The 26,895-nt window shown below is 45.2% G+C and overlaps 1 protein-coding gene across 1 annotated transcript; it reads left to right on the top strand.

The window, feature by feature from the left end:
* LOC310661566 (zinc finger matrin-type protein 1-like) lies at positions 1 to 25,418 on the top strand. Its single transcript, XM_083407912.1, has 7 exons — positions 1 to 144; positions 13,361 to 13,467; positions 15,666 to 15,770; positions 17,188 to 17,356; positions 19,374 to 19,640; positions 20,396 to 20,495; positions 23,562 to 25,418. Exons 1-7 carry the CDS (start codon positions 33 to 35, stop codon positions 24,379 to 24,381), a joined length of 1,680 nt encoding a protein of 559 aa, XP_083264038.1. The 5' UTR covers positions 1 to 32; the 3' UTR covers positions 24,382 to 25,418.
* Positions 25,419 to 26,895: the final 1,477 nt, after the last annotated feature.

Genomic DNA, 26,895 nt, shown 5'->3' with positions numbered 1-26,895 from the left:
GCCGAGGGTGGGCGGGGCCCGCTTCCCCAGCCATGGCGGCGGCGGCGGCACCTGCTGCTGCTGCTGTGGGGCGGGAGAGGGCAGAGGGGGGAGGGGGCGCCCCCTCCCCCCCGCTGCCGCCACCCCCCCGCGGCCAGAGAGCAGGTGAGTGGTGAGCTGAGTGGCCGGCAGGTAAAGGCCCTGCCCACCCCGACTCTTAGGTAGAGGAAGGGGCGCGGGAGGAGAAGGAAGTGACGCACAGGAAGCTGGCAGGGACTGGGGGGGGGTTGTTTCAGATAAATTGGGGGCTTTCTAGGATTTAGTGGGGGGTGATGTAAACAAAAATTGCCCTTTTCCCTTATGGGGTATCCAAGAGCCCATATAGAGTCCCTACATAGGTTCCCTATTGGTAGGAGAAGATAACAGGGGCCAGCCAGAGAATATTGAGAAGCAAAGCAGCTAGGAGGCCTGATCTTTATTGATCTGTTGCAACAGGGTGCTCCCCTCACCCGCAGGAGAGAGGAGGGACCCCGAACAATGGCATGCAAGGCCTTATAAAGACTTTTGAAATTGCCACCCTGTAGCTCAAGACCACCCCCAGAAGCATCATACATACATCACAGAAGGGGTGTAACCTAAGACCACCCCTCAGATACATCATACCTACATCACAGACAAGGCGTACTTAAAACAGAAATTTGAATGTTGTTTTTTTATCTCCTGTCTGACAGGTTACTTGATTGGATTGCCTGGGTAGCCTGGCCAGTCCTTTGTAATGATAAATACTTAGTCCCTGGGCCATGTCACAGGCTCACACCCTATTCATATCTTAAATGTGTCCTTAAGACAGGATTTGTGAGGAAAGAGACAATGGGGAGGTTTCCCACTTGGACCTTGCAGAGAAAACATTTGGTCAGTTTAGGAATCAAAATGGTTCCAGGTTGGCCTTCCTGTGCTGATCTATGTACGTGCTTGGTTGGTACACTTATGAACACTACCATATATCTAAGACCATAAAATTCCTATCACAGGGGGTAGAGCAAAAGTGGCTGATAATGGTGTGGTGAGTCTCTGGGAAAGAGGAAGCAGCTAGAAGAGGAACCTTATTATTTAGAAAAACACTACTATTATTAATTAATTTATTTATACACTGCCTTTTCCCCTGACAGGGACTTGAGGCGGATTATAAGAAAAACTAAAAATGGGGGAGAATCCTTAAAAAAAACACACACACACAATTAAACTTTGGTAGAGTTTATACGCAGTTTCTATTACACACATGCATAGAATTGAAGTGTTAGGGCAGCAAGAGTCATCTTAGTCCAGCCACCTGCCATTCAGGAATCTTTTGCCCATTGCGGGGCTCGAGCCCGTGACCCCTGAGAATAGTAAGAGTCTCTTGCTGAATTGCACGTAAAAATCAGCACAGCGCCAGGTGCTGAAAGGGCGGCAGGATGGGGTACGTTGACAGGGAACCAACTCAATAGGTGAGCCGCCTCCTTGTGAGTGATGTAAAAAGGTAGAGGGACCCCTGACCATTAGGTCCAATCGTGGCCGACTCTGGGATTGCGGCGCTCATCTCGCTTTATTGGCCGAGGGAGCCGGCATTTGTCCGAAGACAGCTTCCGGGTCATGTGGCCAGCATGACTAAGCCACTTCTGGCGAACCAGAGCAGCGCACGGAAATGCCGTTTACCTTCCCACTGGAGTGGTACCTATTTATCTACTTGCACTTTGACGTGCTTTCAAACTGCTAGGTTGACAGGAGTGTGAGTGATGTAGTGTTACAAAAAAACAACAACACTTTAAAGGGAGAACACAAGGAAAATAAGGGTTGGGTGTGTCCTGCTCAGGTGTATTTCTGTCATATTATGCTGTACATGCACATCATCTGCTCAGATAAGTAGTAACTTGCTTAGGTGAGCTTGGAAGAAATAAGGTCTGTGCCAGCTCTAGTGTCATTCTTGCATATAGAGTTGCTGCGGCGTTGTGTTGGATTTATTGGTTTGGACTTTGTATCACACAGTTCTGGTAAGCACTTGAAAGCGGCTTCTATGGCAAAAAAACCCACCATAATAAAAGACAAACAGCAGCCATAAGTTTAAAAACAAGCAATCGTGATGTAGAAATGGTCGTGTGGCAGGGGTCTAATGGCACAGTGGGCTTCATGGACAACACACATGGAAAAGATGGGGAAATATAACTTTCCCCCCATAAGTATTGACCACACAGACCGTCATGTTTTAAGAATCCTTTGTGCAGCCAAAACTTACTTGCTTCGTACCACAGGGTGGCTACAGTAGTCAAAGCACATTGCAGGCAAACTGTCCAAGAATCCATTAACAACCAGACTTGGAGACCACCTCACAGAGAATCAGACTTGCAACACCTCCCAGAAATGAGTGGCAAGAGATTTCCTCCCTACAACATTTTACTGGCTCTGAAAAATATACAGCAACAGTGAGTGAAATCTTAAATCTCATCCAATACACCCACTAAAAAAACCCACAACTCTTCAGAAAGCAAACATTTGAAAAATATCTTAAAACACATCATTTGAGTTAGAAATTTCTTTTGGCCCATATACAATCATAAAATTGAAGAGTTGGAAGGGATCCTGAGGGTCATCTAGTCCAACCCCCTGCAAGGCAGGAATCTCAACAAAAGCATCCATGGCAAATGGCCATCCAACATCTCCTCAGAAACCTCCAAGGAAGGAGAGTCCACCACCTCTCTTTTGAGTGTTGAGCAACCCTTACCATCTGAAAGTTCTTCCTGATACTTAATCAGAATCTCCTTTCTTATAACTTGAATAAATTGGTTCAGGTTGTGCCCTCCCATGCAGGAGCTTGCTCCATCTGCCCTTTAGATATTTGAAGGTGGCTATCATATCTCCTCTCGGTCTCCTCTTATCCAGGCTAAATATAGCCAACTTCCTCAATCGTTCCCCATGAGGCTTGGTTTCTGGACTCTTGATCATCTTGGTCTCCCTCTTCTGCATTCATTCCAGCTTGTCAATATCCTTCTTAAATTATGGCACCCAGAACTGGACACAGTATTCCAGGTGCGGTCTGACCAAGGCAGAATAGAGTGGTACTATTAATTCCCTTGATTTGGACACTAGACTTCTGTCGATGCAGCCTAGAATATCATTCGCCTTTTTTTTTTTTTTGCTATTGCATCACACTGTTGACTCATGTTAAGCTTTTGGTCTACTAAGACCCCTAGATCCTTTTTGCATGTACTGCCGGCAGGCCAGGTGTCCCCAATCTTACATTTGTGCAGCTGGTTCTTCCTGCCTGTGTGTAGACCCTGACATTTGTCCCTGCTGAAATTCATTCTGTTAGTTTGGGCCCAGTTCTCCAATCTGTTCAGGTCATTTTGAATCCCAATTCTGTCTTCAGTGGCATTGGCTGCCCCTCCCAGTTTGGTGTCATCAGCAGATTTGATTAGCCTCCCCTCAATGTCTTCATATAATGTTGCTTCATACGACATCAGAACTTGGTTCATCAAAGCCTTGTGGTATCTGCTTTGGCTTGGAGTGGTTCTGCTATCCAGTCCTGCTATCCAATTTCCTCTTAACTGGAGATGCCATGGAATTAACTTCGGAATTTTTTTTCATGCAGGGCATTTGCTTTACCACTGAGGTATGTCTCCGCCACCTTAACAGCTGATCTGTGGCATTACATTATTCATTTGATCTTTGAAGATGGGTAGACCTTAGTTTGTATCACATGTGTGATGCCTTACAGAAAGCATGTATGCCACTTACAGCAAGAGTGCTTTGGTGTAGATTCCAAATAATTGTCTGTACCTCTCCTTTTGAGTGATTGGACTTTGTGTGTGCTTCAGTGAGACATTTAAAATCTCACTCACTCAGATTGTCACAGCTTGTGAGGTCATAAACCCTTATTCATATCCCAGCAGATTTCACAACGGCCTTTAGGTATGGATTTTTAGTTTTTTCTTTTTGATTTCTAACTTCCGTTCTCATTATTTAAAACAATGAAAATACAGAGACACGGGCAGTAGAATTTTGTCACTATAATAAAAGTTGCCACTTGTTCCTTTCCATCTCTTCTCTTTCTTCACTTGAGCTCATACCTAAAGAGCAGGGGTAGGCAACCTAAGGCCCGGGGGCCAGATGCGGCCCAATTGCCTTCTCAATCCGGCCTGCGGACAGTCTGGGAATCAGCGTGGTTTTTACATGAGTAGAATGTGTGCTTTTATTTAAAATGCATCGCTGGGTTATTTGTGGGGCATAGGAATTTGTTCATTCCCCCCCCCCCAATATATATATATATATATATATGCGCACACACACACACACACACACACATACAGTGGTGCCCCGCAAGACGAATGCCTCGCAAGACAGAAAAGGTTTTCTGTTTTTCAATGTGCTTCGCAGGACGAATTTCCCTATGGGCTTGCTTCGCAAGACGAAAATGTCTTGCGAGTCTTGAGATTTTTTTTCGCTCCCCACCCCCTTTTTCTAAGCCGCTAAACCACTAATAGCCTTTTAGCAGCTAATCCCTTAAGCCGCTAATAGCCGCTAAACCGCTAATAGCGCTAATCCGCTAAGCCGCTAATAGGGTTGCTTCGCAAGACGAAAAAACCGCTAGACGAAGAGACTCGCAGAACGAATTAATTTCGTCTTGCGAGGCACCACTGTGTGTATATATATATATATATATACACACACACATACATATATATATATATATATATATATATATATATATATATAGTCTGGCCCACCACATGGTCTGAGGGATGGTGGACCGGCCCACGGCTGCAAAAGTTTGCTGACCCCTGCTAAAGAGGAATGAGAAGTGATGAGCAAGGCTTATGCTATTCACACTTAGCAACAAGCATGCCCCTGGGGGTTTTGAGTCAGCCTGCATAGGATTGTGCTGCAAGTAGATTCATCTTTAAACAAATACAGTTCTCTCATGAAGTAACTTGCTCCAGAGAGCAATTTTAAACATCCCCAGGAGTTTGCATGCACCAAGGGATTTTTGGCTTCCCCCCTTTAAACCATCTCACATACACACTGTATTACAAACTGGTTTTGAGACTCCCTGCGGGTTTCACAGGGGTTTGCCATGCAGTGAAAGTTGTTGGCTGTGTAGGAAAGAAATTCTTAATGTTTCCTTGAGCACATGGAGCTAGTCCTGGGATAGCCAGTGTGGTGAGATGTTGTGAATGTTATTCCTGACCTGAGACTGGTAGGTGCCGGAGTCCATGACATCTAGAGAACACAAAGCTGGCTATCCTTGAACAAGTCTTGCTTCTTACATATCATCAGGATCCAGTGTGCTCGAGCCTCTGTGTTTTGCCTTTACAGCTAATCCGAGTACAGTGGTACCTCGGGTTAAGAACTTAATTCGTTCCAGAGGTCCGTTTTTTGGGGGGGTTTTTAAATAATATTTATTGCTTTTTGAACAATTAAAACATTACAAAACCAAACAAAAACAGAAAAATAAAAACCAATACAATACAATATAAAGACACTACATAACACTAAACACATTAAACTAAACTAAACCAAACAAAACAATTTAAAACACTCAAACAATTTCAATATCATTCATTCACTTATTTCACCTGCCTCCTCACACCTCCCTTTTTGTATTCCACTTCTGTCAAATGTTTCAGCAATTCCTTTCCATCTTCCTCTGTTATCTGTCAAATAATTATCTTAACACATTCTAACCTTATTTTACTTTTAAAATTCTAATTAATCTATTTATACTTAAATCCTTATAACATTTCTACTAAAGCCATATAACTTCATTCCAACATTTTAACATTCATTAATTTTGCAGTATTTCTGTAAATAATCTTTAAACTTTTTCCAGTCTTCTTCCACCGACTCCTCTCCCTGGTCTCGGATTCTGCCAGTCATTTCCGCCAGTTCCATGTAGTCCATCAACTTCATCTGCCATTCTTCCCGAGTGGGTAGATATTGTGTCTTCCAATACTTCGCGTTTCAGAGGTCCGTTCTTAACCTGAAACGGTTCTTAACCTGAAGCACCACTTTAACTAATGGGGCCTCCCGGTGCCACCGCGCTGCCGCAGCACAATTTCTGTTCTCATCCTGAAGCAAAGTTCTTAACCTGAGGTACTATTTCTGGGTTAGCGGAGTCTGTAACCTGAAGCGTATGTAACCCGAGGTACCACTGTATACATTTCCATTCGAAGCTGGAGATTCTTGAAATATCTGCGCTCCCATACTGGTCTTTGTAGATTAGTTTTCATAGCTCATCTCAAACAGATAATGAGGGTGTTACCTGTGTCTGAAAATACGTTCACTGTACAAATAGGGGGGGGGGGGGACAAGCATCAATATTTAGGCAGGTACACTGAGGCTGAACATTACTGGCTCTATTTGTGAGTAAAATGTCTTGAAGATGAGTACAGTGTGGATCCTTCATGCCTTTTCTGTGAACCAATGAATAAAATTTCTATAGACTCCCATTTATGCATCAAAGGTGTACACTGCAGTCCTGATGAAAGTCCCTTTCTGTTTGGCATGGGAGGGAAGTTTGCATTGGTGCCGGTCGGATTTATGTGTGGGAAATAGGCTTTGGAGGCAGTGAGCCAATCCTGGTAACCCCTTCCTACACCTGCAATTTAATGTTTTGAAAAGATTCACCCAACCACACACTAATGTAATTTGGCCTAAAGTGCGTGGAGGTGTGACATGACTATTCTTGCAATATTTCATATAGGCCAGGGTGGTCCAACCTCTCAGACCAAGTGGCCCGCAAGACTACTTTGACATAGAACCCGGGAGCCGCACCCTGAATGAAATTTCCATGTCATAAATTAAAGTGTTCACAATACACAGTGGTACCTCGAGTTAAGAACTTAATTCATTCTGGAGGTCCGTTCTTAACCTGAAACTGTTCTTAACCTGAGGTGGGAGTGGCATGGATTGAGCCCGGGAACTTATTCATGGAAAATATGTGCTCTTCTACTGGGTTTAATGCCCGGGTGCTGAGGTCCAGCGCCGAGGGCCTTCTGGCAGTTCCCTCATTATGAGAAACAAAGCTACAGGGAACCAGGCAGAGGGCCTTCTCGGTAGTGGCGCCCGCCCTGTGGAACACCCTTCCATCAGATGTCAAAGTGATAAACAACTACCTGACATTCAGAAGACATCTTAAGGCAACCCTGTTCAGGGAAGTTTTTAATGTGTGATATTTTAGTGTATTTTTGGTTTCTGTGGAAGCCGCCCAGAGTGGCTGGGGAAACCCAGCCAGATGGGTGGGGTACAAATAATAAATTATTATTATTATTATTATTATTATTATTATTATTATTATTATTCCTCGAGCAGGAAAATGTATTTTCCTGTACAGTGAGTAGAGGAGTCATTATCTTGCTCAAGTTCCTCTCTCCACCAATTCTCCACTCAAAACAAGTTGAATGCTTACAGCGCACAAATTATATGTGCGGCAATATATGAGACAACTCATAGGCTCAAAGCCCTGAGCAAAATGCCACTGTGCCACTTTGACAGGCAATAAACATAAGCTCAAATTATGAGATGGAATGCAGGAATGCCTCATGTGAAATAACTCTCTCACTCCGCATTAGACACCAGGAAACTTGCAGCAGTGGTGCTAGTGTGCTGCTGAACTTGTGCAAAGTACGGCAAAAGGTGGGAGACAGACCCTGCCGTCTCTACTTGGGACCAACAATAAATGGCTGGCTAACACGTTGGACTGGAGTTTTTTGTGAACTGATGATAGTGGGACATAAGTACAGTGGTGCCCCGCAAGACGAATGCCTCGCAAGACGGAAAACCCGCTAGACAAAAGGGTTTTCCGTTTTGGAGGTGCTTCGCAAAACGAATTTGCTATGGGCTTGCTTCGCAAGATGAAAATGTCTTGCGATTCCTGGGGGGTTTTTTTCGCTCCCCACCCCCTATTTCTAAGGCACTAAGCTGCTAATAGCCTTTTAGCAGCTAATCCGCTAATCCCTTAAGCCTTTAATAGCCTCTAATAGCCGCTAAACCGCTAATAGCGCTAATCCGCTAATGGGCTTGCTTCGCAAGACGAAAAAACCGCTAGACGAAGAGACTCACGGAACGGATTCTGTATATGGAAGCAGGACGAGAAAGAATTTGAGGCCTTATGTCATGGCAAAATCACTCCAATACTATTTTCTTTCACCAGTTTCACACAGTGAATCTTTTTCATCGGTGTTTCTACAGCTGGCATTTTCCATGTATGGGGGGAAAAATATGCAAGGCCCCCTGATGTGGTAAATAACTGCTCTCACCGCATGGGGTACATTCATAAGAAATATACACCACGTGAAATTGCTGAGACAAAAGCTAGCGGGAGCTAAGCAAAGTGAAATGGATTGCAACCCAAATACAGTGGTACCTCGGGTTACATACGCTTCAGGTTACAGACTCCGCTAACCCAGAAATAGTGCTTCAGGTTAAGAACTTTGCTTCAGGATGAGAACAGAAATTGTGCTCCGGCGGCGCAGCAGCAGCAGGAGGCCCCATTAGCTAAAGTGGTGCTTCAGGTTAAGAACAGTTTCAGGTTAAGAACGGACCTCCGGAACGAATTAAGTACTTAACCCGAGGTACCACTGTAAAAGGGAAACAACATGGCCGAAAGCAGGATCCACTCTAAGCACCGAAAGCATTTTTGAGCTTACTTTAGAGTTGGTGACAAAGATTTTCCAAACCAAGCTCGAAAACTAAATTTGGAGGCTCTTAAAAGGCTACCACAAATGAGAGATGAGTTTTTGGAGCTGCAGATTCCCATATGAGAATCTGAGCTGCGAAAGAATTAGGGGCTCGTTTTCCTGGCACCTGCTGTTCCCCAGACCCCCAAAACACAATTTCCTCCTACCTTTTACTCTTCAAACAGCAGGAGAAGCAACAGCCAGGCCATAAGGACTGAGGGGTGGGGGAGCTTCCTGAGATTGTCTTCATAATCTAGGTAACACAGCATTAGGGTGCAAAGTTTAGGGGATTTAAGGAGACATAGTTTTTGTGAGGACTCCTGCAATTGCAGTAATGTATTGTAATCCTCTTCTAACTCAAAGCAACCAGGGCATTGTATACAGTGGTGCCTCGCAAGACGAAATTAATCCGTTCCGCGAGTCTCTTCGTCTAGCGGTTTTTTCATCTTGCGAAGCAACCCTATTAGCGGATTAGCGCTATTAGCGGTTTAGCAGCTATTAAAGGCTTAAGGGATTAGCGGATTAGCTGCTAAAAGGCTATTAGCAGTTAAGCGCCTTAGAAAAAGGGGGTGGGGAGCGAAAAAAAATCTCAAGAATCGCAAGACATTTTCGTCTTGCGAAGCAAGCCCATAGGGAAATTCGTCCTGCGAAGCGCATTGAAAAACGGAAAACCCTTTCGTCTAGCGGGTTTTCCGTCTTGCGAGGCATTCGTCTTGCGGGGCACCACTGTAGAATGAGAGCCCTGCTGAATCAGACCAAAGACCCTTCAAGTTCAGCATCTTGTCTACAAGAAGCCTAGAAGTCTGAGGGCCGTAGTCTTCCCTGTAACTGGTATTCAGAACCCCCAACCCTTCCATCTTGGTTCCGCTGCTGCATGTAACACAAGGGGTGCAGGGACCAGTTGGCAAAAAGATCTCGGATACAGTATTTTCGAAATTAATCAGAGGCAACCTTGGGCCTGCGCAACCACCTCCAGTTTAAATCTATCAAATGTCAAAGCTGCTTGGTGAAGCAGATTATCTGTAAGTGTACGTTTATAAGCAACATTTAGGGTTTGGACATACAGTGGTACCTCTGGTTACGTACTTAATTCGTTCCGGAGGTCCGTTCTTAACCTGAAACTGTACTTAACCTGAAGCACCACTTTAACGGGGCCTCCTGCTGCCGCCGGAGCACGATTTCTGTTCTCATCCTGAAGCAAAGTTCTTAACCCGAGGTACTATTTCTGGGTCAGCAGAGTCTGTAACCTGAAGCGTCTGTAACCCGAGGTACCACTGTAATGTTAAAAATGTGCTTAATCGTCAATGGAAGCAAGAATGTGAAGATGAATATGCGAAGCTGAATTAAAGTTTTAATAATTAAAAGAATTAAACATGGTAATTGCCTCAGGAGCATGGCATGAGTATTTACAAAATCTGCATAAATTTGCATACAAATAATACAGTAATCTTAAAGCATTCTTTCTTGTTTTAAAATGAGGCATACCACATGTCGCCACATGTGTCTCTTGTGTGAGAAGGGAAGTGGAATGATGATGCCTGTTTAATTCATTGAAATGTTTTTGTTTCCTAAGTGCCCAATTAGTTAGGGCCAGCTTGTCAACTGATCAAAAAGTTTTTAATTAATCTGATGTGGATGTGCATTTGTAGATTGGCACCTGAATGTTCCACTCTGCAACTCTGCCCTGTGTTTGGTTGTTCATACGTAACCTTGCAGAATAAGTACAGTGGTGCCTCGCAAGACGAAAAGAATCCGTTCCACGAGTCTCTTCGTCTAGCGGTTTTTTCGTCTTGCCAAGCAACCCTATTAGCGGATTAGCGCTATTAGCGGTTTAGCGGCTATTAGCGGCTATTAAAGGCTTAAGGGATTAGCGGATTAACTGCTAAAAGGCTATTAGCAGCTTAGTGCCTTAGAAAAAGGGGGTGGGGAGCGGGAAAAAAATCGCAAGAATCGCAAGACATTTTCGTCTTGCGAAGCAAGCCCATAGAGAAATTCGTCCTGCAAAGCGCATTGAAAAACGGAAAACCCTTTCGTCTAGCGGGTTTTCTGTCTTGCGAGGCATTCGTCTTGCGGGGCACCACTGTACCTACTTGGGAGTGAGCCCGGCTGGTTGGACTGAGATGGCTTAGTTGACCGTGCATGACAATCTCAGGGTTGTGGGTTCAAGCTCTACGCTGGACAAAAGATTCCTGCATTGCAGGGGGTTGGACTAGATGATCCTCAGGGTCCCTGACGACACTGCAATCCTATAATTTTAAATTTAGTGGGGCTTACTTCTGAATAGACTTTGCCAAAGTAGATTTGAGCAGCTACTAGCGTTCATACCTGGCTGATCTTGGGGGGAAAACTGTATTCTGGATAATGATTTAGAACGTGTTTTTACAAGCAAGTCCTCGCGTTCGGGTACTTTATTTTAAATTTGAAACTTGAATTTTGATTTATGTTCGTTTACAGAAAGCCATTGACTCCCGTTGAATCTTTATCCATGTAAATGGATATCGTCACATGTTGCCTCGAGACGTGCACAGAAACCCACATAAGCTTAGATACTTAGAATTAGCCAAATTGACAGACATAATAAGACAAAAACCAAAAAGTGAAGTAAAAAAAAGAATGAGAGTGCCTAAATGAATACCTCAAAAGTTAAGGTTTGAGGACAAAAATCTGGCTGAGTCTGGAATAACCTTGTGAAGGGAAAGGATATGAAAGAGGGAGTTATATCTAGATGTTAGGATAGAGATGATAAAGAAAACAGGAAGACACAATGAGAGATAAAGGAGGTGCTGTGGGATTGGTGGAAGTCTTGTTTTAGAGTCTTCTTGTTTTAGTGTTTATAATATTAACTTGTAAGATATAGATTTGTGCTTTTTTTGCTTTTGTTGTTGTTGCTGCTTTCATTTTCGAATGTCGATTTTTGTGTATTGTTATTTTTCGATATCTTTTGTGTTGTTGTGTGGAAAATACTAATAAAATTTATTTTAAAAAAGAAAGAAACCCACATAAACACACTGCTCCCCCCCACTGGTTCCCATGTTCATTCTCTTCCTCCACTTGCTGTGGGTTTTTCATTTTTTATATAAAAGTCTTCTGCGTGGTACAGCATGCAGGAGAGGAGTTGGGGCAGGCAAAACAAAGATGGCTGCCAGAAGCGGCCATTCTGTTAATCAGCAGCATCCTCCGCCTTAGGATTTGCTGAATGGTTAGAACAGAAAACCCTGCCAAAAACATGAATAGATTGCCTTGATAATGCCACATTTGCACACGATCTTGACTTCATTCTGGCTGCTGAGCTCTTAGTGTCTACGGTTAAGTGTCCAAACATGAAATCAAGTTTTCTTCCAACATTCCTCCACATTCCCCACTCATTCTGTCTTCCCCTGTGTCTTAATTTTTCATCCTTTCCCCAGTGCTTTGAAAATGGACCGCTTCGTGCACATCATAGCCTGATCTTCTCATAGTACGAGGTGGAAGGCAGTCCACTGTCATACAAATAACAAATCCTTTCCCCTTGCGCCAGCACACTTTGCATTACAAGCAGGGACCATTTTAGGCATGCCCAATTAACACGCGGTTGCCAACGCATGGGTCCTTTTGGACCCAGAAGAAGGCAAAACGGGCTTGCTTGCTTATATGTACTCTGCCAACGTGTGGGGTCTGAGGGCCAGGAACAGAACCCCTGCACAAAATGGTCACCACCTGCATTATGGATAAACCTCCACCCATTAACTTCACTGGGTCTACTCTTAGTTGTATGCAATCCCTTATGATTGCTTTGGGAAATACCAGTAGCACACCAGTGTTTTCCCCAGCAAACACCTAACATGTAGACATTGCAGATAAGTGTACATCCTTCTTTACATCACTTTTCACATATCTAAGCAGCACCTATTCCCCACCCCAGCAGCTGTAATGAGTGAAACTGGTTTAATTCAATCTCCACTGGGACAAAAGTTGCCTGTATTGCAAAATCTGCCACAAATCTAGAAGCAGAAATCCTTACCGTGCTTGAACTTTGTCCACAACGCCCAAGGGCCACTTAAAATTCATTACAATTTCCTAAATGCCAAAAGTGATGGGTTTTGTAGCATAAGGTTTGTCCTCTCTGCATCTGCCTGCCTTTATTAACCCCTGAGGCTGTGCTGGCCTGTAAGGAAAGTAGAACCTACGCAACCCACAACCGGACAATACCTTTAATAAGACACACTAAACAGTGTCCAAACTTTTGAGTTCTGTGTATCTCTTAATTGAGCTAGATGCTATGCAGAACACTGGTTGAAGGATTAAGTAGAAAAATAGAAGAAGAAGAAGAAAATAGGCTGGACGTTACAGCCCTGATGTTATAGGAATTAGACTAGGGCTGCTTCGAGATGGACACTGTTTTGCCAGTTGGATTAACACGCAGACCAACAGATTTGGTTAAAGTGGATTTGTCACTTGTGCACACACACCCTCAAAAGAACAACCCAGACTTTTTGTAGGAAGAAAAGTGAGGGATAACAACTCCTTGATAAGACTTAACTTCTCTGCAAACAAATCAGGATAAGTGTTCGGTAAATAGGTCCCTTAGTTCCAAGATCAAAATTGTGGGCTGAATTAGTCTCCGCTAAACACTAAAGGTAATCAGATTACTATCTGCTTATTGACGGCTATATCATTAATCATTCATTTAGATGATACTTTGGATGAAGTGACAAGGAAAGAACTGTGCACAGACACTTTCTGCAAAGTTTGTGGAGCTGTACTGCAGTTTGAATCGCAAAGGGCTGCACACTATGAGGTAAGCTTTTGGAGCGGAATATGTCAGTTTTGTTTCCAGCACACACACACCCCTTAGCTCCTAGCAAAGGATGGTTCAGTGTTTGCCAGTACAGGCTCAATTTCCTTGGGAGGAAAGTCCACTAGAGAATTGTAGCATTTTTAGAATATCTGTTCATTTATAAATATTCAAACTGAGTAGGCAGACACCCAGACATAGAGTGTTGCACTTTGAAACAGTTCTTTTATTTGTTTATTAAATTTGTTGGTTGCTTTTATCTTGCCCAGGGCAGCCCAAAGCAACTTACAAACAAACAACAAACATAGATAGATAGATAGATAGATAGATAGAGTAAAACCAAGGGGTTTTCTCCAAAAATAGGCAGCATATTGGAGGGGCTGTCTCCTCAAAGCCACCTGCAAAAACTCAGACTTGTCTCTGTGGGTTGCAATCCAAATCATGCCCACAAACGCCCTACGTCACCCTTGGCTGGTAAGTCTTAAGAATCTCTGTGAGCTTGTAATCACCAGCCAAAATAGTTCATTGAAGAAACCTGTTCCAGCCATCTGTGCCCTTTGAAGAAATATCTCAACCCATTGGTAAAAGATCAAGTAACAGGTTACATCGTCGCCTGACAGCTATAACGATATTATCCCATGTGAGATGCATATTCATGCTGTCCTGCATTACAGTCGCTTCTCCTAGGCCTGAACACATGTTAATATAGGGCCACAACTATTAATTTTCCTGAGACGCACACCCCAACCCAAGTAAAATATTTGTCTTGATTTATTGCTAATAACTGGGACGCGGGTGGCCCTGTGGGTTAAACCACAGAGCCTAGGACTTGCCAATCAGCAGGTCGGCGGTTCGAATCCCCACAACGGGGTGAGCTCCCATTGCTCAGTCCCTGCTCCTGCCAACCTAGCAGTTTGAAAGCACGTCAAAGTGCAAGTAGATAAGTAGGTACTGCTCCGGCGGGAAGGTAAATGGCGTTTCCGTGCGCTGCTCTGGTTCGCCAGAAGTGGCTTAGTCATGCTGGCCACATGACCCGGAAGCTGTACGCCTGCTCCCTCGGCCAGTAAAGCGAGATGAACGCCGCAACCCCAGAGTCGGCCACGACTGGACCTAATGGTACCTTTACCTATTGCTAATAACATTGTTTTGGCCAGTGAAACCAACATATTAAAGGCATGGGATCCATTTTTCTTTATCCTGCGCCACTTTGATTTAATCCCTTCTCTAAGCCAGCTTGTTAAAGTTTCCCCCTGAGCATTTTAGCATCGGCTGCTGTGGACATTCTGAGACAAGTTAAGTAGCCTCTGAACTGTCTGTGCTGCCATGCTCCCTTCTCTCCCTTCTCCTTGTCCTGCCTGGACACTTGAGCCTCTGCAGGCACATTGCCTGGGAAAGCCCTGCACCAAACAAGACAAGAAAGGTTCAGGAGCTGTGCTAGGCCACCAAAGAGCTCTTCCGTGGCTCCCACTCATTCTGATGGGGCTCATACGGAATAGCTTCTGTAAGGAGAGTCGCGAGCCTACCTGCATCCCAGCCAGCCATGCCTTGGCCACTTTTGGGATGGGAAGAAGAACCTCTCTAGCAGAGCTTAGGTAGTTGTCAGGCTGGCAGAGGAGGAGACAGTCTCGTAAGTATCCAGGGTCAAGCTATTTAATGCTTTAGAGCTAACCGCAAGCACTTTAAGCCGGCAAGCAATTGCTGCTGTTGTGAAATGGGGACGATATTTTATCACGGCTAAGGAATTCTCTCTCTTTTAAAAAAATAATGTTTATTAATTTTTCATTAATAACATTGCAATTAATAACGTTTCATATCATGCTACATCATATAAAAAATAAGAAGGCCAATTATCTATTCCAAATTAAATAATTTAATGCGACTTCCCATGTTCTGGCTGCTGCAGAGAAAATCCTTTGCTTTTCTTCCTGCGTCTTCTCCCAATATCATAGTTCCGATCTTAACCCCTCCTTATCATCACAGTCACTGGTATGGGACTTTTCCATCATACTTAAAAAGTCCATATTATGTTGGCATGCAAGAGGGATTTTATTCTTCTTCTTATTCTTCTGGCTAAGGAATTCTCTAAACATTGCAGTTCCCCAAGCTTTTTTTCAAAGGTATATTCCAGCCCTTACTCATTTTATCTCAACAGAGAATCCCAAGGCGCATCCTGATATAAAACCAATCCTTCTGTTTTCCAGGGTAAAAGGCACGCTCAGAAAGTCCGGCTTTATTTACAGATGCATAGTGAACAGAAGGATGGGCAGGAGCCCAGCAAACAGAAGTTGCAGTATGTGAATTTCCAGGTAATGTTATCTCATCCTCAGCATAAGCCTGGCAGGCATCAGAGATTGGGCCGACAGCCAGTTTTGGGAAAACTTTGACTAGCTTCCCTGTGCCTGTCGCCATCAGAAATGGGAAATTTCAAGCTGTGGTTAAAGTGAAGAAGAGCCAGTAGCATGCCGTGCATGGCAAAAAGGCAAAGGTACCAAATTCAAGAGGGACGTGGGTGGCGCTGTGGGTTAAACCACAGAGCCTAGATCAGAAGGTCGGCGGTTCGAATCCCCGCAACAGGGTGAGCTCCCGTTGCTCGGTCCCTGCTCCTGCCAACCTAGCAGTACAAAAGCACGTGAAAGTGCAAGTAGATGAATAGGTACTGCTCTGGTGGGAAGGTAAACGGTGTTTCCGTGCGCTGCTCTGGTTTGCCAGAAGCGGCTTAGTCATGCTGGCCACATGACCCGGAAGCTGTACGCCAGCTCCCTCAGCCAATAATGCGAGATGAGTGCCGCAACCCCAGAATTGGCCACGGCTGGACCTAATGGTCAGGGGTCCCTTTACCTTTACCTTTTTACCAATTTCAGGAAGTGCCAATGTTTTTGGTGCAAAGAAAGAATCAAGAACATAGTTAGAGAGTGCATTCCCGATTATTCCTTTGAATCAAAAGCTTGAATTGCAGGGAGCTTTGCAGTGCAAATAATCCTTGCCCGGGGTGGCATCTGCCATCCAAAGGGAGCTTGTTGTTCGCCTAGCATCATGGTGATAAGGGGTGATATGATAGCCATGTTCAAATATATAAAAGGATGTCATATAGAGGAGGGAGAAAGGTTGTTTTCTGCTGCTCCAGAGAAGCGGACACGGAGCAATGGATCCAAACTACAAGAAAGAAGATTCCACCTAAACATGAGGAAGAACTTCCTGACAGTAAGAGCTGTTCGACAGTGGAATTTGCTGCCAAGGAGTGTGGTGGAGTCTCCTTCTTTGGAGGTCTTTAAGAAGACTTGACAATCATATGTCAGGAGTGCTCTGATGGTGTTTCCTGCTTGGCAGGGGGTTGGACTCGATGGCCCTTGTGGTCTCTTCCAACTCTATGATTCTATGATTCTATGGTGCAATCAGGTGATAGGCAAGTGGGTGTCCCTAGCCACCTGTCAGAATGGCCCAGCCGGGTGGGGTTGCTCAGGATCCAGCCTGGAGTTCGATCTTCTTTTCTACTCTGCTCTATATGGCTAGTTGCTGATTAAGATCAAAACCTTTTCAGACCTGGAATATGTTTTTAATCCTAAACTGCATCATAAACCATGTTGTTGTTGTTGTTGTTTGCACCATATACGCCAGTTTTTTCTCCTTTTCCCTTTCCCTTTCTCTGTCCCACTCATTCTCCTCTCGGAAATTTCCCATCGGTTTAGCACTGGTGGATTAAATGTCTTCGCGCTTTGATTTCAGATGGACCCAAATGTGGACGAAAACACCTACTGCAAGCTTTGCAACATGGTCTTCACGTCCCCAATAGTTGCTCAGTCACACTACCTGGGAAAGATTCACACCAAGAAGCTGAAACGGCTGTCGGAAGATCAGGCACAACAGCCTGTGCAGAACGCTCAGCCAGAACCAGGTGAAGACCCAGTGGTTTTTAATAATAATAATAATTTTTTTAGTTATACCCCAACCTTCTGACTGGGTTGCCCTGGCCACTCTGTCCTCTGTCAGGGCAGAGTGGTGCAACATTTTAGCTGAATCCAAGGAACTGTCAGGCTTCAGAGAGTCCAGTCCCTCCCACAGTGGGCAGCCAAGAAGTAGATAATAAGAAGAGTTCTTACGAAGTCCTTTATTCAGTATTCCCAGTGAGATGCTTTGAGAAGTGCCTTTCCATTCCAGTAATAGCATTGCTCCGAGTAAAGTCCCACACCCTCCCTCTCTCGTATCATAACTCATCCTTGCAGAGTCAGTGTGGTGTAGTGGTTAAGAGAGGTAGACTCGTAATCTGGGGAACCGGGTTCGATTCCCTGCTCCTCCACATGCAGCTGCTGGGTGACCTTGGGCTAGTCACACTTCTCTCTGAAGTCTCTCAGCCCCACTCGCCTCACAGAGTGTCGGTTGTGGGAGAGGAAGGGAAAGGAGAACGTTAGCCCCTTTGAGACTCCTTCGGGTAGTGATAAAGCGGGATATGAAATCCAAACTCCTCCTCCTCCTCCTCCTTCTTCTTCTTCTGCACCGGCTGATCTGAGCTTTCCGCTCTCCTACTCTCAATGCTCGCCAGGACCTGGGAGAGGGGTGGGTAGGATCTGGCATGCTTTCCAAAGACACTTGAGTCTGTCAGCTGTCTCTCCCCTGGTGCTTCTTCTCCCTCCTACTCCTCTCCCAACATTTCCCAGCTTCTCCCCTCTGCAGCCTCTGAACTGTGACCTTCTGCAAACCACTGTTCTAAATCTATACTGTCTCCTGCTTCTCTGGGAAGTGCAGCAGGGGTGGTGTCCACCATTCCTCCTCAGTCCAGTCCCTGACAGGAAGAAGGAAAGCAAAATTTCCCTTCTTCTTTGCTCCCTTGTTCACTTCTGCCTGTCCCCTGGTCTTTCCGCACAGTGCAGAAAGGGAAGGGAGAAAGTATTGACTTAGGCCTGCCAACCAGCCGCTTGCAGGAGGCTACACCTATAGCAGCTCACCACCAAGTGTATTTGTCATCCAGAGAGATAGATGCACGTGGGATGAGGCATACCGTATTTTTCGCTCCATAAGACACACTTTTTTCCTCCTAAAAGGTTAGGGGAAATGTGTGTGCATCTTACGGAGCGAATGCAGGCGGGAGGCTGTTGCTGGAGCCGCGTGCTCCTTAAAGGCTGCCTCTGTCCCTTCCCCTACCTCCCAGAAAAGCCAGCAAGAGCCGCTGCTAAACTCTGCTCCGCGCTCCCTTGTAAGGGCTCCCTTTCGTCCCTCATTTTTTGCTGGGAAGCCAGCAGAAGAGGCACTGTGCAGCTATCACTCTTGCTCTGCTGGCTTCTCAGCGAAGCAGGAGGAGGGACGGAAGGGTTTAAAGCAAGAAAAGCAAGAACCGCTTACATGCTCTGCACAGAATATTTTTTTTCTTGCTTTCCCACTCTGAAAACTAGGTGTGTCTTATGGTCAGGCGCATCTTATGGAGAGAAAAATATGGTACAGTGGTGCCTCGCAAGACGAAATTAATTCGTTCCACAAGTCTCTTCGTCTAGCGGTTTTTTCGTCTTGCGAAGCAACCCTATTAGCGGCTTAGCGGATTAGCGCTATTAGCGGTTTAGCGGCTATTAGCGGCTATTAAAGGCTTAGCGGATTAGCTGCTAAAAGGCTATTAGCGGTTTAGCGGCTTAGAAAAAGGGGGTGAGGAGTGAAAAAAATCTCAAGACTCGCAAGACATTTTCGTCTTGCAAAGCAAGCCCATAGGGAAATTCGTCCTGCGAAGCGCATAGAAAAACGGAAAACCCTTTCGTCTAGCGGGTTTTCCGTCTTGCGAGGCATTCGTCTTGCGGGGTACCACTGTATTTGTATGTCGGGCATTCCTTCTTGATACATAAGAGCTGCAAGGAATATCTTCTATCAGCGTAACCGAAAGACTTACAGGGCCATTACCGTGTCCTTCCTTCCTTGCACTTATTTCCCAGCTCCCTCTGCGGTTCCATCTCTGCCGGAGCCATCTGTTGAAAACGCCTCGCAGGACCCTGATGTGAAAGACCCGTCGCCATCCTGTAAAACCACGTTGGATCTAGACGATCCGGATAAATTCTGCAAGCTTTGCTCGGCGCCCTTCAACAACCCGCTTATGGCCCACCAACACTATGTGGGCAAGAAGCACAAAAGGAACGAAGCGCGCAAGAAGCTGATGGCCGAGATGGGATCTGAGGCCGTTCCCGCGGAATCCCAGGCCAATGGTAAGCAGGCGACACAGGGAGACGCCGCCCACTGAGCGTGGCTCAGAACCAAGCTGCGTGATCCGCAGATTCGTGGGACTTAGTGGCTGTTGCTGCAGCATTTGAGGCAGAGAGGATTCCATGTTTTCTTGGAATGCTTCTGTAATGGTTCTAGGGGTTGCTCGTGCGTAAGTTGCCGCCACTCCTGGCTAGGTTACCTGGTTGAACCCTTTCTGTCTGGACAGCCTCAAGTTTTGTGGCTGCCTCAGTCGCTGGCAGAATCCGTCAGTGGGCGTTTCTTGTATCTTTTCCAGCATAAAAGCTGTTTGACGCCCAGTCTTCTCCTACTCTCCCTGCGCGGAAGTCTTCTGCGCAGGGAGGGTGTGGGCAGCGGAGTACCCGTACTCTCTCCGCTGGTCTCCGGCGAGGAGTCCTGGAGCCACCTCTCCGATTCCCCCATCTGCCCCCCTTCTCCACTGGTGTTACACTGATTTCCATCCCCAGTGGATGGGCTGCCTCTCTCCCTGCTGGGACCCTCTCCGGCATCCCTCTGGAGCCTTCTCTCCGCCTCCAGCTCCGATGGCAGTTTCCTGACAGCTTCCCTGTGTTAAAAAAAAAATTCCCTGAATGCGCGACACCGTATCAGATAGCAGAAGACTTTTTCCAGGAACTGGCGGGCAGAGAGATATGGCACAAGGAATTTGGACGCGTTTGGGGCATGCCCTAGGGCCATTTGCATTGCAATCTGTTTAACCTGCAGCCCTCTGTTCTTTTAGCAGTTGGAGTGGGCAAGTATATATGCCCCATATGCAGCATCAGTCTCACGTCCATAGAAATGTACCAGTCGCACATGCAAGGAAATAAGCATCAGATAAAGTAAGTGTTTTCCCAGGTGTGCCTTTTTCTCTTCTCCCCAACCCCTCCGCAAACAAGACTGACAGTTCAATGTGGGAAGTGTGTGCTAATGTTTCCAGTGGAGCCTCACAAAGACTGGGTTGTGATCTCTGTGCAGCCCTTCATCTGGGTTCTGTACATAGCTGTCAACTTTTCCCTTTTCTTGAGAGGAATCCTATTCGGAATAAGGGAATTTCCCTTAAAAAAAAAAGGGAAACGTTGACAACTATGGTTCTGTACCTGCCCAGCTTTCTCTTAGAAGGCAGAGGAGAAGAGATTTTTCTTCTCTTGCAAGCGCCTTGCTGCTCAGTTCTCTTAACAGCAGTCCTTTTTTTCAGGGAGGGGGGACGCAGGGGTACGCATACCCCTAATCATTTTCTGAATCTAAGTTTGGCCTCTTTGAGTGATGCTACCTTTGATCCTGGAAATAGATTGATTGTGTGTGTGTGTGGTAACTGATGGGTCCAATGCCCGAACCAGGGACAAGAATTTGGGTCACCAACTGTTGGAACTCTCTTTTCCTGCTTTACTTGCATTCCCAGTTCCAGAAACTATTTACAGTTGGGGCTGAAGCAAAAGATCTCTTTCAGTTTCTTCTAAAATAGGTATGTGTTGTGGAGCAAGGCTTTTAACAGGAAGATAAGGCAGTTGCTTAAGTTCTTTAGGAACAAGAAGAGCATCTGGTTAGACTTGGCTTTTGGGTCGCTCTTCATTGCCCACTGAGTCAAACGTTTTCCAGCAAAATCCCGCAGCAGTTTATCTGCAAGTTTGAAGCAACTGCACGTTTTATGGATTTGCTTGCTTTAAAGGATTTATATACCGCCCTTCATCCAGGCCAGTTTTACAGCAGCACATAAAATGATAATCAGTGAAACAGCAGCAAAAGGCAATGCTAAAAATAATCACAGCAGGGATGGATGGATGGATGGATGGATGGATGGATGAGGTGCCTGACACCTTAAAAAAGCATATTAATGTAGGCAAGAGAGTCTCACTGGAGAGTGTGTTCCATCACTTTTATGCACCAGGCAAAAATGTTTTTTCAGTCATGCTTTTGGCTTTAATTTGGAGAGTTTCAGATAATTGTGGTCTCCTTTAGTGGGTGGGATGGAGGAGACTACTTTTTTATGTATAGGAATGTTTTTAGCTTTCATATTGTTTTAGTTTGTATTGGTTGAACACTGGTACAGACAACACGCTGTGGGTTAAACCACAGAGCCTAAGACTTGCCGATCAGAAGGTCGGCAGTTCAAATCCCCGCGACTGGGCGAGCTCCCGTTGCTCGGTCCCTGCTCCTGCCAAGCTAGCAGTTCAAAGGCACCTCAAAGTTGCAAGTAGATAAATAGGTACTGCTCCGGCGGGAAGGTAAATGGCGTTTCCGTGCTCTGCTCTGGTTCGCCAGAAGCGGCTTAGTCATGCTGGCCACATGACCCGGAAGCTGTACGCCGGCTCCCTCGGCCAATAAACGAGATGGGCGCCGCAACCCCAGAGTCGGCCACGACTGGACCTAATGGTCAGGGGTCCCTTTACCTCGGGTTAAGTACTTAATTCGTTCTGGAGGTCCGTTCTTAACCTGAAACTGTTCTTAACCTGAAGCACCACTTTAGCTAATGGGGCCTCCTGCTGCCACCGCGCCGCCAGAGCACAATTTCTGTTCTCATCCTGAAACAAAGTTCTTAACCTGAAGCACTATTTCTGGGTTAGCGGAGTCTGTAACCCGAAGCGTATGTAACCTGAAGCGTATGTAACCCGAGGTACCACTGTATTGTATTGCGAATCACTTGTGAGCTCACTTGTTGTAAAGAGAAGTGGCTCATAACTGAAAAGGCCCTTTATCCCAGGGCATCCTACCTCTCTTCAAATGGCTGGGGCACCATTGGGAAGGGATTCTCAGGACAGGGGTAGCAGCAGCAAGAAAAGTGGAAGAGCAGCTCTTAGGTGTGCTTCTGAGTGAGTGGCTTTTAACTAGTGTACCCAAATGAGATACAGTGGTGCCCCGCAAGACGAATGCCTCGCAAGACGGAAAACCCGCTAGACGAAAGGGTTTTCCGTTTTGGAGGTGCTTCGTAAAACGAATTTGCTATGGGCTTGCTTCGCAAGACGAAAATGTCTTGCGAGTTCCTGCGGGGGTTTTTTCCCTCCCCCCCCCTTTTCCCAAGCCGCTAAGCCGCTTATCAGCTGATCCGCTAAGCCGCTAAGCCGCTAATGGGCTTGCTTCGCAAGATGAAAAAAACCGCAAGACGAAGAGACTCGCGGAATGGATTCTTTTCGTCTTGCGAGGCACCACTGTATAGGAAGACCCTTCCCCCCCCCCCCCGGGAAGACCTTTGATTGAAATATGTTGGGAAGTCTTTGCAGAAAAGCCTTGAGGCCTACTTCTTCCATCCAATTATATCACAGGAGAGCAGGATCAAGTACACCCTCTCTTAATTCAGCTCCTGAATACGTATGCATGTACTGGGAAGACAAAGGATTTGTTTCTCACCAGTGTGAAACTGTCAAAAATCGATTTATCGTACATATTATGTAAAAGCGCCTTTAAATCCAGACTTGCTTCCCAGTGAAATGTGGGTAGAATAATACTGCAGGAATCTAGGTGGTGCTAAAGTGGAACTATAAATCATTCAGCTGACATTTTGGTCCACAGGAACTTTTTTCTTTCTGGTTTGTTTTTTTTATATATAATATTTATTAGACGTTTTATAGTTATAAAAAGAAAAAAGGTAAAGAAAAACAATACATAGATTCAACAGACAATACATCAACAATAAAAAAATACAATACAACAATATAACAAAAACAAAACAAAAACATTTAAACACACATCCAAATTTCATATCTATATCTTTCATTTGCTTATTTCCTTGACTTCCTCACACCTCCCTTTTTTGTATTCTAGTTCAAATTTGCTAGTCAACAAATCCTTTCCCTCTTCTTGGAACTTTTTTCTTTCTGACTTCAGCCAATTTGTTTGGTTAAAAATCACGTTGTTGTCATTTTTGCTCATTCCCGCCACAATTGTATCTCTTCTCCCTTTTATTCTTGTAGAGAAACCATGATTTCCAATCTAATAACGAACTCTAAGAAAACGTACGGCTCCTTCCAAGATGAATTGGAAGATTATATTAAAGTGCAAAAAGCAAGGGGGCTGGAACCAAAGACCCACTTCAGAAAGCCAGAAGAAGAGTTTCAAATGGAAGAGTATGGTGCCGTGAATGGCCATGAACGGGGCTTTGGATTTGATCAGGATCAATTTTCCGGCGACGCGAACACACCAGAGCAGTATTCTGGCATTTTCTCAGAAACATGTCCACCTTTGTATTCTGCTAGAAGCAGATTGTCTCATTGGCCGCCAGGGTACAGAGACCTGCCGAAACTAGAAAATGCACCCATTTCTCAGCACGGCACAGAAGGTTCCCTAGAAAAGCAGGCATCTCCACTGGCCACCTACAAAAGTGACAATTGCAACCCATCATCCGAATCCATTGATGGCTACAAACATCTGCCTTCCGATAGTAGCTCTGCCTTTCATAGAAGGAGCCAGAAGTCGCCAAAGACACTCAGAAAGGAGAAAGAATGTTTAGGAGAGGAAGACAGCAACCCTCGCCCACCCCTTGCAAAGTTCAAGAGAAAACCGCGCTGCGAAGGAGACGCAAACTTTGGAAAGGGTGGAGAGAAGAGGAAGAGAAAGAAAGATGACGTCGACTCAACTGCCGAGTCGAAATCGAAGCACGGTAAAGACAGAGGAAATACAGAGGGATCTTCTGAGAAGGAGAGCAAGAAGCACAAGAAGGAGAAAAAAAAGGCTGAAGCCGGTGGACCAACAGAGGAGGAGATGCTTTGGGATGAATCCATCCTGGGATTCTGAGCTTCTCCTAATTAATGAATTTTTGCGTTCATTTGAACCGTTGTGCACTTTTATGTTTCCATTACTGGTTACTTTCCCCGCCCCCTTTTTTAATTGCTTGTTCAGGAATAATGAATGATGGGCACAAGATCTCTTAGCAAAGCACTAGGGAAGAAGTGGAACTGAAATTTGGTTGTACTGTACGAAACATAATTAGCAATTTTCAGTACTTATCCTGAAGCGGCATTTAATGGGTTATGAACTTCGTGTGCAATACTCTTTCCGGTAGCATTTAAATGCAGGTTTAAAAAAACCCAAAAAGCTATGCATTGTCTACAGTTGCAGCGCTATCTGTGTTGTTGAAAGCTTTAATATTAAAGTATGGGGATAGGGTTTATTCCATTTCTTCTTTATAATTGTTTCCCCCTTTCAGTTCTGAAAGTATAAAATAACACATTAAACCAACAAGAGAAAACTAGTTGAATGTATCCACACGGACACCCCTTTACATCTCAGGTACATTTTATTTAGGTATAGTAGTTAATCCTAGCCCCAACACCACCTCATCAAAATCTCTCATAAAGGTTTATTTTACTACAACAGGTTTCACTGTTGAAACTGGGGTGAGGACCTTGCTTTCTGCAGTGCCTCACTGCTCACTGGTGCTTTGAAGCCCCAATTTCAGGACTTCAAAGCACCACATCCCGATGCCATTTGTAAACTCAAGTGATTGCCCGCCTTTTAAATTTGGCCCACAAGCCAGATCCTGATAGGGATCTGGACCATGGAGCCAAAAAAATCCCCCATCTCTGGCTTTAGGTGGTGATGGTCACCATCTCCAACAGGTAAGAGGTGCTTGTAAAGTTCAAGGATGGTTTTTCTGAAAACGAAACACTATTTAAGAGTGTTCAAAGATTGGGGATTAAGGCAGTCAGTTTAAAATGAGAATTAAGATGCCCAGAAATTCATGCCTGCTTTAAAGGCATGGAAATGGTTGAAACAATGTTTGCCTTTACTTGTATGTCACGTAGACAGTAAAGATGATTTCTGAAAAGCGCTCTCCTGTTTTGCTCCCATGAATGTTAGGTCCCTATTCCCACAATTCCACCTGATGTTTCACCTGCTCTGCAGGTCAGGGATCACTGCAATAGAAATGTTTAATAGTCAGCTACGAGTTGAAATTAATGACATTGGATTTCTGCTGAATGGAGAAGCAGTCTCCCAAAGAGCACATCTCTAGTATCTTCCAAAGCAACATGGATGGATATTTTCGTTCCATCTTTTAAAATCCCGTCATCTTGGAGATGACCTATTCCTCATTAACTAGTCCCGTGTCCTTTTTTCACCCTGAATTAACCCTGCTTCCTTAAATCAAGAGGGCGGCAGCAGTGGGTGCAATTTTTATGAACGCTTAACCTTTGTTTGTGCAGCTATGTCCCAACCACATACCGTATTTTTCGCTCCATGAGGCGCGCGCTTTTCTTCCTAAAAAGTAAGGGGAAATGTCTGTGTGTCTTATGGAGTGAATGCGTGGGCCCTGGAGCCGAATTGCCCAGGGGCAAAAAGCAGATCGTGCTTTTTTTTTTTTTAGAAAGAGGGAAGGGGGTGTTGAAACAAAGCCGCTGAGCAGCTGATCGGCAAGGGATCGGGAGGGGGATAAGGGACTCTAGAGATAAAGGAGGTAAAAGGCCATGGATCCTCAGGATTTTTGCATTGGGTCATCCCAAATTCACCATCAGATCACATAGCATGTCTGTGGCTACAGCCTACACCAAAAAATCCACACATCCAGTTTCATGGGGCTACAATGGTGCAAAAACGTGGTTACAAAGCACGGATCCACATGGATTCTAAGGATTTTTGCATTGGGCTCCCCATCGTCAAATCACACAGCATGAACCACAAAAATCATACATCCACTGTTTCGTTCAGAATATTTTTTTCTTGTTTTGCTCCTCTAAAAACTAGGTGCGTCTTATGGAACGAAAAATACGGTATATGCACAGCCCCTCTCCCCATCGTCCAAGCAGGCGCTGTTTTAACATTTCATGGGCACATTCCAACTAGATGAGCACTCGGAAGGTTGGAGCAGGGGAAGAGGAGGGGTGCCCCCCCAGGCCACCCTTTACAGAAATGAAGTTATTCAACTATATATGCTAAGGTATCAACAAAGCCTGTGAGCAATAACATCCTTGCTTGGAAGCAAAAAGGTATTTTGGGGTAAAGCATGTGTGACAAATGTGGGACGCGGGTGGCGCTGTGGGTTAAACCACAGAGCCTAGGACTTGCTGATCAGAAGGTCAACGGTTCAAATCCCCGCGACAGGGTGAGCTCCCATTGCTCGGTCCCTGCTCCTGCCAACCTAGCAGTTCAAAAGCACGTCAAAGTGCAAGTAGATAAATAGGTACCACTCCGGCGGGAAGGTAAACGGTGTTTCCGTGCGCTGCTCTGGTTCGCCAGAAGCGGCTTAGTCATGCTGGCTACATGACCCGGAAGCTGTACGCTGGCTCCCTCAGCCAATAAAGCGAGATGAGC

The sequence above is a fragment of the Podarcis tiliguerta genome (assembly GCF_965153285.1).
Source record: "Podarcis tiliguerta genome assembly, chromosome: 13".
NCBI lineage: Eukaryota > Metazoa > Chordata > Lepidosauria > Squamata > Lacertidae > Podarcis > Podarcis tiliguerta.
This window is presented reverse-complemented; position numbering and strand designations above follow the sequence as displayed.

Excerpts from the sequence above, each read along its gene's own strand:
- LOC310661566 (XM_083407912.1), top strand. The coding sequence starts at position 33 with ATGGCGGCGGCGGCGGCACCTGCTGCTGCTGCTGTGGGGCGGGAGAGG. Across the intron at positions 17,357-19,373 it reads GAACGCTCAGCCAGAACCAG|CTCCCTCTGCGGTTCCATCT; the intron begins GTGAAGACCCAG and ends CTTATTTCCCAG. Across the intron at positions 20,496-23,561 it reads GGAAATAAGCATCAGATAAA|AGAAACCATGATTTCCAATC; the intron begins GTAAGTGTTTTC and ends TTATTCTTGTAG.